The 11468-nt window shown below is 39.6% G+C and overlaps 1 protein-coding gene across 1 annotated transcript; it reads left to right on the top strand.

Moving 5' to 3' along the window:
• Positions 1-9401: 9401 nt before the first annotated feature.
• On the top strand, positions 9402-10958 carry MAGEE2 (MAGE family member E2; the record flags this gene model as incomplete). Its single annotated transcript, XM_080910099.1, is given in 8 exon segments — positions 9402-9576; positions 9579-9616; positions 9620-9707; positions 9710-10089; positions 10091-10234; positions 10238-10447; positions 10451-10776; positions 10778-10958. Coding segments are annotated over 8 exon segments (1542 nt in total).
• Between the last annotated feature and the right edge of the window lie 510 nt (positions 10959-11468).

The raw sequence follows: 11468 nt of genomic DNA, 5'->3' as shown, positions 1-11468 counted from the left end.
CTTGTCTCACTCAGAGAATTCAAACTTACCTTGAAATAAATGGCACAAGGAAACTAACCAGAATCAATCTCAGACTACACTCTCTAATCTCTGTTATAATTTCATAATTACCCAGGATACAAGCCTTTAGCATGTCCGGATGGACTTTCTGGATTTGGTTAATTGGCACATATAGGCATGCCCTGACTGTAAATGGTGTCATTCTGTCGACTAAGGTCCTGAGATTAATACAAAGGAAGAAAAATGAGCAGGCATTTTTTTCCTCTATTCCCTGACTCCAGATGCAATGTGAACAGCTGCCTCAAGGGTCTACAACCAAGATTTCCCTTACATGATGGACCCTCAAACTGTGAACCAAAAATAAATCCCTCTTTTCTTAAGTTCCTTTCTTGGGTATTTCATCAGAGCAACAAAGAAAGTGATAAGTGTTGTGGGCTTGTTTTCTATTTGACTTGATGCCTTCTGCCCACGGATAAAACAGGGCATTGTAAAAGAGATAGGCAGTTCCTGGTATCCAATTGATGCCATTATTAGTTGTCAGATAAATATTGATGCACTCCTCTTTGCATGAATAATTTCACATGTTATCAGCTTTAAATAAGAACATTCCGTTATGGGTGTTGAGACATAATGACTCTGTAATCACAACTTAACAGAAACAAACACACAAAACACACAAACAAGCATGGAGATGTTCAAGCCATAATGATTAACAAACATCCTTTTACCCTAGCTATAGGAGTGACACTCTGAGTACAACCACTACAATATTATATACATACAACAAAATCCAGGAATGAAATTTATATATGTGAGGCTCTTGCATAATCATGTTATTCTTTTGAATAAATGATGTTATGCATATTCTGAATTCCTAATCATATAATAGATATGTATCTGCCTTCTTAGAAGTCCATATTCACACAATTATAAACTCTATAGTAGTGAAAATTAACAGATTACTGTTGTAAACAACACATAAAACTACAATAGAGTGGAGGTAGCTCTTGAGGGAAGATACAAATAAATACATTCTGTATAATTCTACTATTGTTTAAAGTATATATAGTTAGTATTTATACATAATAGTTCTTACATATATATATGTGTGTGTGTGTGTGTGTGTGTGTGTGTGTGTGTGTGTGTGTGTGCTTATAAATATGTATATATGCATGAATGAATAATCTAAAATGCCAGAAGTCAGTATGCCAATTTTCTTTAAGGACAAGTGAGAAGGAAAGAACTGGGATAAAGGGCACAGAACTTTCAAGATGCCGAAAATGATCTTAACTGGCATTATGATCACATGGTGTGTTAAATGTGTCATAACTTATCAAGCACCACATTTGTGATTTATGGACTTTAATATGTGCATATTCTAGTAGTCAAGTGAAACACTTTATTAAAATACTATTGAAGATAATATAGTACAGAAAATATTCATTCTTTAAAAATGTATTTTAAAAGTTAACAGAAAGTCTCAAAAAAATTGAGATAGAGTTTCAGCCCATCTTTTTGCATTTATATTGACAGATGTAAATCATAGGCATAGCACCTTTGTTGTTCATTTAGCAATAACTAGATATCTTCGTTGGCTTGTAGGATACAAACATAGCTGAATGGATAGAAAATGCATCTCAGTGTGTCCAGGAGAGGACTTCATGGAAGAATGTGCTCGGAATAATGAGGAAGATAGAGAACCCAGTACAGATAAACTTGTTAAGGAATTGAATACCATGGAGTGAGACTGAGATATCATTTCAGAGTTAAAGTGTTGTTTTTCCATTTGATGTTTCTTCCCTTTACTCGATGGGAAAATAAGTCTGACTCACACTGTGAGTGGGGATTTATTTATAGGAAGTAAAGAGGATTTTAAAAAACAAACTAAACTTATTTTTACTTTGAGAAACACCTAAGACACAGAATACATTACCCCTCTGGAGAATGGGAGAACTGGAGTAAAATATCCCTCCAAACTGACCCAAGCTGTACAGATGCAACAGCTAAGAGGCTACTGGTTTTCACAAGGCATAATCAACAGATCAACACAAAGTAAGCATTCTGTCTTATAGAGCATGCATACTCATTTGTGTAGTAAACACAAGACCCCTTTGCCCAGTTTGGGCAAAATACTTGGTCCTGAATCTCCTACTTTTCTATTATAGTACCATGCACATTCTGAAAGGAAAGACATGGAAAATGTCATTGGTGCATGCCAGTGAGTGGCCTCTGAAGGAATTTCAAGGCACTGGAGCACTGAATGTAAAACAGTAATAATTGCCAACAAGAATGTGGAAGGATTTCAAATGTGGGTTCAGAGGACAATCTGACATATTTTTTCTTCCTTTACATACTCCATTGCATTCCTGGATTACAGCTGAGATTTAGCCCAACTACTGTGGCAGTATTCCCAGAAAATAGAGCAACCAAATATTCTTCCTATACACAGAGAATAAACTATGTGTGAATCCTCAAATACACACGTACAAACCTACTCTTCTGTGCAGCCCTAAGCAGTTCTGACATACAGGAAGAAATCTAGTCCTTTCTGTTTAGCCAACTCTGTCCTTGCCTCCCACCCATATCTTTTTTTTTAACTTTATTTTAAAAAACAAAGATAAAAGAAAAAAAATTGAACATTTTTGCATAAATGTATACAAATACATTTTTGTCAGTGCTTGGCTTTTTTTTTCTTTTTTTTAAGGTTTGAATCTGCATTAAGTTACAATGAGCAAAACGTACATGTAAAACAGGGTGTAACCCGGAATTAGTGAACATTTCCTTGGTGTGTAAGGATTGAGCACGAAATTTTTTCTGTTTTCTTTTCTTTTCTTTTCTTTTCTTTTCTTTTCTTTTTTTCTTGAACTTCACACAGTCTGTGAGTTATTTCTGGGGCAGTCCGAGCCTCTGGGGTTAGCATCCCACTATCAGTGATTGCATATTATGTCTTTTCTTTTGTGACTGGGTTATCTCACTTAGGATGATAATCTCTAGGTGCAACCATTTTCTTAAGAATTTGGTTAAGTCATTGTTTCTGATGGTTGAGTAGTACTCCATTGTGTAAATGTACCAAAATTTTTGTATCCATTCATCTACTGAAGGCCATCTGGGTTCTTTCCAGCTTCTGGCTATTAAAAATAGAGCTGCTATGAACATTGTGGTGCATGTATCTTTGTTGTATATTGGAGGGTCTCTGGGTTATATGCCCAGAAGTGGAATAGCTGGATCTTCCACTATGTCCAATTTTCTGAGGAATCGCCAGACTGATTTCCAGAGTGTTTGTATCAGTTTACAACCCCAGCAACAGTGGAGAAGTGTTCCTCTTTCTCCACAACCTCTCCAGTATCTGCTGTCATCTGAGTTTTGGATCTTGGCCAATCTGACTGGTGTGAGGTGGAATCTCAGGGTTGTTTTGATTTGCATTTCCCTAATGGCTAAGATTGTCGAGTACTTCCTTAGATGTTTCACAGCCATTCGATATTCCTCAACTGAGAACGTTTTGTTTAGCTCTGTACCCCATTTTTAAATAAGGTTATTTGATTCTCTTGTGTCTAGCTTTTTGAGTTCTTTGTATACCTTGGATATTAGGCGTCTATCTGATGTGGAGTTGGTAAAGATCTTTTCCCATTCTTTTGGCTGCCGTTTTGTTTTCTTGACAATGTCCTTAGCCTTACAGAAACTTTGCAGTCTCATTAAGTCCCATTTGTTGATCTTTGACCTTAGAGCTTGAGCCATTGGTGTTTTGTTCAGAAAATTTTCTCCTGTGCCTATGTGTTCTAAGGATTCCCTAATTTCTCATCTAATAGTTTCAGTGTATCTGGTTTAATGTGGAGATCTTTGATCCACTTACACTTGAGCTTTGTACCAGGAGATAAGAAAGGGTCTATTTTCATTCTTCTGCATGCTGAGTGCCAGTTGGACCAACACGATTTGTTGAATAGGCTGTCCTTTTTCCATTGAATGTTTACAGCTCCCTTGTCAAAAATCAGGTGACCATATACGTGAGGGCTCATTTCTGGATCTTCTATTCTATTCCATTGATCCACATGCCTATTTCTGTACCAGTACCATGCAGTTTTCAGCACAATTGCCTTGTAATATAGCTTGAGGTCAGGGATAGTGATTCCTGCAGATGTTTTCTTGCTGTTCAGGATGGATTTCGCTATTCTAGGTCTTTTGTTATATTCCAGATGAAATTGCACATTGATCTTTCCAACCCAATGAAGCATTGGGTTAGAATTTTGATGGGGATTGCATTGAATCTGTAGATTGCTTTTGGTAGGATGGCCATTTTTAAAATGTTGATCCTTCCAATCCATGAGCATGGGAGATCTTTCCATTTTCTGACATCTTCCTCCATTTTTTTCTTTAGAGGTTTGAAGTTCTTGTCGTACAGGTCCTTCACTTGCTTAGTTATAGTCACACCAAGGTATTTCATAGTTTTTGTGACTATTGTGAAGGGTATCTTTGCCCTAGTTTCTTTCTCCACATGTTTGTCCTTTGAGTATAGGAAGGCTACTGATTTGTTTGAGTTAATTTTATATCCAGCCACTTTGCTGAACTTGTTTATCAGCTCTAGGAGTTCTCTGGTGGAATTTTTGGGGTCACTTAAGTACACTATCATGTCATCTGCAAACAGTGATGTTTTTACTTCTTCATTTCTTATATGTATCTCTTTGATTTCTTTTTGCTGTCTAATTGCTTCAGCCAGGAATTCCAGTACTATGTTGAATAGGTAGTGGGAGAGTTGGCAGCCTTGTTGAGTCCCTGATTTTAGTGGGATTACTTCAAGTTTCCCACCTTTAAGTTTGATGTTGGCTGTTGGATTGCTTTATATTGCTTTTATAAAGTTTAGGTATGGACTTGGATTCCTGTTCTTTCCAAGAATTTTAACATGAAGTCATGATGAATTTTGTCAAATGCTTTCTCCTCATCTAGTGAGATGACCATGTGATTTTGTTCTTTGAGTTTTTTTATAGGGTGGATTACATTGATGGATTTCCTTATATTAAACCATCCCTGCATCCCAGGGATGAAGCCTACTTGGTCATGGTGAATGATCGTTTTGATGTGTTCTTGGATTCTGTTTGCAAGGATTTTGTTGAGTATTTTTGCATCAATATTCACAAGTGAGATTGTTCTGAAGTTCTCTTTTCTTGTAGGGTCTTTGTGTGGTTTAGGAACGAGGGTTATTGTAGCCTCAAAAAATGAGTTAGGTAGTATTCGATCTGATTCTATCTTTTGGAATAGTTTGGAGAGTATTGGTGTTATGTCTGCAATAATTGTTTGATAAAATTCTGCACTGAACCCGTCTGGACCTGGGCTTTTTTTGGTTGGGAGGCTATTTCTTTAGGTGTTATGGGATTATTTAGATAGTTTACCTGGTCCTGGATTAACTTTAGGATCTTGTGTCTGTCTAGGAATTCATCCATTTCCTCCAGATTTTCCAACTTTGTGGAGTATAGGCTTTTGTAGTAGGATCTAATGATTTCTTTAATTTCCTCAGTTTCAGTTGTTATGTGTCTCCACTTTCCTTTCTGATTTTGTTAATTTGTATACTCTCTCTTTGCCCTCTAGTTAGTCGGCTTGGGGTTTATCAATCTTGTTGAGTTTCTCAAAGAACCAGCTCTTGGTTTTGTTGATTCTTTTGATGGTTCTTTTTGTTTCTACTTGGTCTATTTCTGCGCTAAGTTTGATTATTTCTTGCAGTCTACTTGTCTTGGGTGTATCTGCTTCCTTTTGTTCTAAGGCTTTTAGCTGTGCTGTCAAGTTGCTGATGTATGCTCTCTCCAGTTTCTTTTTGGAAGCACTTAGGGCTATGAGTTTTCCTCTCAGTACTGCTTTCATTCCATCCCATAGGTTTGGGTATGTTGTGTTTTTGTTTTCGTTGAATTCTAGAAAATCCTTAAATTTTTTCTTTATTTCTTCTTTGACCCTGCTATTGTTTAACAGAACATTGTTTAGTTTCAATGTGTATGTGGGCTTTTTGTTGTCTTTGTTGTTGTTAAAGACCAGCCATAGACCATGGTGATCTGAGAGGATGCATGGGAGTATTTCAATCTTCTTATATCGATTGAGGCTCGTTTTGTGTCCAATTATGTGGTCAATTTTCGAGAAGGTGCCATGGGGTGCTGAGAAGAAGGTGCATTCTTTTACTTTAGGATGATATTTTCTGTAGATATCTATTAATTCCTGTTGGTTCAAAGTCTCTGCTAGTTTTACAGTGTCCTTGTTCAGTTTCTGTTTCCATGATCTGTCCATTGGAGAGAGTGGGGTATTAAAGTCTCCCAATATTATTATGTGGGGTGAAATGTACTTTTGAGCTTTTGTAGGGTTTCTTTTATGAATGTGGGTGCTTTTTTATTTGGAGCATATATGTTAAGGATTGAGAGTTCCTCCTGACAGATTTCCCCGGTAATGAGTAAAAAGTGTCCTTCCTTACCTTTTTTGATAACTTTTGGTTGGAAATTTACTTTATTCAATATTAGAATAGCGACTCCAGCTTGCTTCTTGGAGCTGTTTGCTTGGAAGTTTTTTTCCCACCCTTTTACTCTGAGATACTGTCTGTCTTTGTCTCTGAGATGAGTTTCCTGTATGCAGCAAAATGCTGGATTTTTTTTTTTTTTTTTTATGTATCCAGTCTGATAGCCTATGTCTCTTTATTGGGGGGAGTTGAGTCCATTTATGTTAATAGATATCAAGGAATAGTGGTTGCTGTTTCCTGCCATTATTGCTTTTGTAGGTTGAGTTGTGTCTGTGTCTCTTTCCTGTTTTGGTTTTCTTGCTTAGGAGTTTTCTTTTTTTTACTAGGATGTAGTTCCCCTCATTGTATTGGGTTTTCCACCTATAATTCGTTGTAATGCTGGGTTTGTGGTCAGATATTGTGTAAATTTAGATTTGTCTTGAAATATCTTCATCTCTCCATCTATGATGATTGATAGTTTTGCTGGGTATAGCAGCTTGGGCTGGCGCTTGTGCTCTCTTAGGGTGTGCATGATGTCTTTCCAGGCTCTTGTAGCTTTCATAGTCTCTGTTGAGAGATTGGGTGTGATTCTGATTGGTCTGCCTTTATATGTTACCTGACCTTTTCCCCTTACTGCTTTTGGTTTTTTTTTTTTTTTTTTTTCTTTGCTTTGGGCTCTTGGTGTTTTGACTATTATGTGTCGGGAGGAATTTCTTTTCTGGTCCAACCTATTTGGAGTTCTGAAGGCTTCTTTTATGCTCGTGGTCATCTCATTCTTAAGGGTAGGGAAGTTTTCTTCTACAATTTTGTTGAAGATATTTACTGTGCCTCTTAGTTGATATTCTTCTCCCTCTTTTCTTCCTATTATCCTTAGGTTTGGTCTTCTTATTGTGTCCTGGATCTCCTGGACATTTTGGGTTAGGTGCTTTTTGGTTTTTGCATCTTCTCTGGCTGTTTTGTCTATGCTTACAATGTTGTCTTCGGCCCCCGAGGTTCTCTCTTCCATCTCTTGTAGTCTATTGGAAATGCTTGCTTCTGTGACTCCTGATTTCTTTTTTAGGTGTTCTACCTCTAGGTTATCTCTTTTAGTGTTTTCTTTATTGTGTCAATTTCCGTTTTAAATTCCTTTTTCCATTCATTCATCTCTTTGGTTCTGTTTTCCTCTAGTTCTTTGAGTTCTTTGAGTATTTTTCTTGTTTCCTCTTTAAAAGCTTCTGATTCTTTTTGCTTTTCCTCCCGTTTTGTTTAAGGATCTCTATCAGGGTCTTGAGGTATGATTTTAGGTCTATGTCTTCTTTTTCTGGATTGTTTGGCATTCCAATGTTTGCTGTGATGGGAGAGCTGAGTACTGATGTTGCCAGGTTGTCTTGGTTTCCTTGGTATATGCTCTTTCGTTTTCCTCTTGCCATCTTGTTGTCAGTGATATGTTCTTGCCTTTCCCTTGTACCTTGTCTGTGTCCCTGGATCTCTGCTGGTCCAGGTGGCCGATGGTCTGAGCCTTGTTCTGCATCCCAAAGCTGCCGGGTTGGAACAGAGGTCCCAATGCTGGGTTCTTGGTCCCTGCATCAGGCTGGGCAGGGGTGCGCTTTCCATGCTCACTCAGCAGAGATCTCTCTGCTGCCTGGCTACTCTGATCTCCTTCTCACTAGGCCTATATCTTTGGGAACTGCTGGTCCAGGTGGCAGATGGGCTGAGCCCTGTTCTGCACCCCAAAGCCACCGTCCCACCCATATTCTATCTCTAGTCAACATGGATAACTGGTGGTTACACAAACTTATGTTTTATTCTCGTACTTCTGGAACTTTACTGTTCATGTTCCCTAACACTACCATGCCCCTGTAAAGCACGGACTCTTCAAATTCTTCTGATCACTTAGAGATCAGCTCCTCTGACTATTTTTCACCAACTGCCTCCAACCCAAGATACTTCAGACAAAACTGACACTCACTATTTCTGTGTTTGTGCTATATGTACATTGACTTGTGCTGGTTTCCATCAATTTTATCTGAGACGTGCTTATAAAATAGAGCTAAGAACTCCTTGAAAGTCAGATGGTGTGACAGAGAGTGCTCCTGTTCTGGGCTCTGATAAAAGGATTCAAGCCCGATGTCTTTCCCTCACAGCTGCCTGAGTTTGTACAGTCAAACTCACCTCCCTATGCAAGTTTTCTCATCTTTAAGATGAGTACCATTTGGACTAGCTGAGACTCGGTGATTTTAATATGAGAAAAGTGAAACACCAGGCCTGTTACCTAGTAAGTGCTCTATAAATGGTTGGCACACATTACCACTATTTGAACCAATCCTATAATGAACTGATTGCAAGCTCCATATGGGAAGGAATAATCAATTTGTCCTCACGGCAATCAATGATGCATCTCACAAATATCAGCATTGTGCCTGGAATGGGCATATGCTCAAGAAATAATCTGTTGAGTTGGTGGAGGCCTTAATGACTTTATAATTACCATAAATACCTCCCCCATCCTCTATTAAGCCATACAAAGGTGCCTAATACCTCACAGAAAAGCTAGAAAAACTTCAAATGTAGCATCACTGAACACCCGGTCCCCTAATTCTTATACTTCATCTCTGTTGTTCCTTTTTGTGAATGCAATTCCCTGATGAGTTTGCACCTCACAGCAAGCCTGGCCTTCCAGTCAAAAGTGGTAGTGGGCGGGAGTGGAAGGCTGAGTGAGGCATAGTCACCCCATTGCAGAACTTGAGTGTGCCTGGCCTGCATAGGGTGCGGCAAAGCTAGGTGCTCTTAGGTTTTCCTTCATAACTGGCTGCTGCGTGTGTAAAAAGATTGCTTTTCTCACCAGCTCTCACTTTCGAATCGCACAGTGTCAGGCTTCCGCTCTGTGCCAAGGTGCCAACACACTCCTCCCTCTGATGGATCGTTGACCTCCGAATTTGTGTTCTGGTCTCCTGGAACTATGTTTCTGGTAAGCCAGAATGTGCGCCAAGGCAGCGCAGAGACTACTACAGATTATAGCGATAGCCAGAGTGAAATGCAGGACACTAATGCCTCCGGGCTCCCCACCTCCATGCTAGTCCCTAAGGCTCCCCAGAGCCCTGACCCACAGATTGCCAGCCTTCCCCAGGCTGCGCAGGACCGAGTGTCATCGAGGTTCTCATCCACAAGTGGTCCTGACGGTTGGGGGCACTCAGGGTCCATGACCCTCTAGAAGAGAGGTCGGTTGCTTTAGTGAATTTTATGCGCATGAAAAGTCAAAGTGAGGGGTATATCAGTCAGAAATGTTGGAGTTTCTCAAAGAATACTCAGATCAGTTCCCTGAGATACTCAGAGGAGCCTCAGTTCATCTGGGTAGGGCCTTTGGGTTGAATCTGAGAGTCCTTGATCCTCAGACTGACACTTACAACCTAATCAGTAAACCAGGTCCCCAGACCACTGAACGGCTAGCAGAGACTCTAGGCATGCCAAAAGCAGGTCTCCTGGCCTTGGTCCTAGGCCACATCCACTTGAATGGCAACCGGGCAAGAGAGGCCTCCATTTGGGACCTGCTATTAAAGGCAGATGTGATATATGAGCCTCAGAGGATCAACAACCTCTTAGGGAACACAAGAAACCTCCTCACTACTGACTTTGTCTGTATGAGATTTATTGGAATACTGGCCAGTATATGGCACTAATCCCCTCAAATTTGAGTTCCTGTGGGGCTCTAGAGCCCACGGGGACATCACAAAGATGGAAGCCCTAGTGTTTGTAACAGAGGGCCATGATGAAGAACCCCGGAGCTGGCCAGAATAATATACCAAAGCTCTGGAAGCTGATAAAACCAAAGAGAGAAGCCAGGCTGCTGGCTTAGAGTTCTGGTCAGAGGACACTATGAACGATAAAGAAAATGATTTGGTCCAGTTGGCTATTAATGTCACTGAGGAGTTGTTGCCTATCCATCAGGATGCACTATTGGCTCACAGTGGCAAAGAATTTGAGGGTGTCTTCCCAAATATCCTGAGCTGAGCCACTCTAATTCTTGATCTGTTTTATCGGTTTTCTCTGATTGAGGTTGATACCAGTGAGCACATCTACCTCCTTGTCCAGCAACCGAAATCAGAAGAAGAGCAAGTAATGCTAGAAATCCTGGGCAGACCCACCCAAGAATACATGATGCCAATCCTGGGTTTGATCTTCCTAATGGGCACCTGTGTCAGAGAGGCCAAGATCTGGAACTTACTCTGGAGATTTAGTGTTGATGTATGGAGGAAACATGCCATCACCTGTAAGCTAATGAGCCAATGCTACCTAGAATGCAGCCCGCTCTCCTACTCAAATCCAGTTGAATACAAGGGGTCCTTGGACTCACCTTGAAATCACCAAAATGAAAGCTTTGGAATATATAGCTAGGTTCTACAGAAAGCAGCCACAGGGCTGGCCAGAGCAATACATGGAGGCTGTGGAAGATGAGGAGGACAGGGCCAGATCTGAGGCAGCAGCCATGTTCTTCTTTTCTGTTCCATGTGAAGTGTGATGCTTCACTTTACTTGAGAGGCATCTGTTAAAAAGGCCTTTGGGAAATGGGCACTCCTGTCCTAAATCAGAAGTTGGGAGGGTTGGGGTCAAGCGTACACCTTGTGTTTATTGTGTTCCAATTCTAATAGCATTTCTTTCCTTCTAATACACTCTAATTATCTTCGTGATCAGCTTTTAAATGAAATTGCTTACTTTCTTTTCCTGTCTTGTTTCAATATAAAAGTTCAGATAACTATGTAAAATAGATTGGTAATATTACATATTTGAAATAGCCAGTAAAATAAGCTAAATAACAGTAATAACACACACTAACACACACACACACACACACACCAAACACAAAGCCATGTACTTGCCCTCCCTTTGAGTCTATTATGTTAACAAACTAACAAAAACAATAGGATGTCACTTCCCTGTATTTAATTTGCTGTTGTAAAGTGCAGTAAAAATAAAAGTAGAGGCCATGCTTATGTGATCATTTATTCCATAAACACTTATCAGATAGTTG

The sequence above is a fragment of the Micromys minutus genome, assembly GCF_963924665.1.
Source record: "Micromys minutus genome assembly, chromosome: X".
NCBI lineage: Eukaryota > Metazoa > Chordata > Mammalia > Rodentia > Muridae > Micromys > Micromys minutus.
The sequence above is the reverse complement of the archived record's forward strand: the minus strand, read 5'-3'. Positions and strand labels throughout refer to the sequence as shown.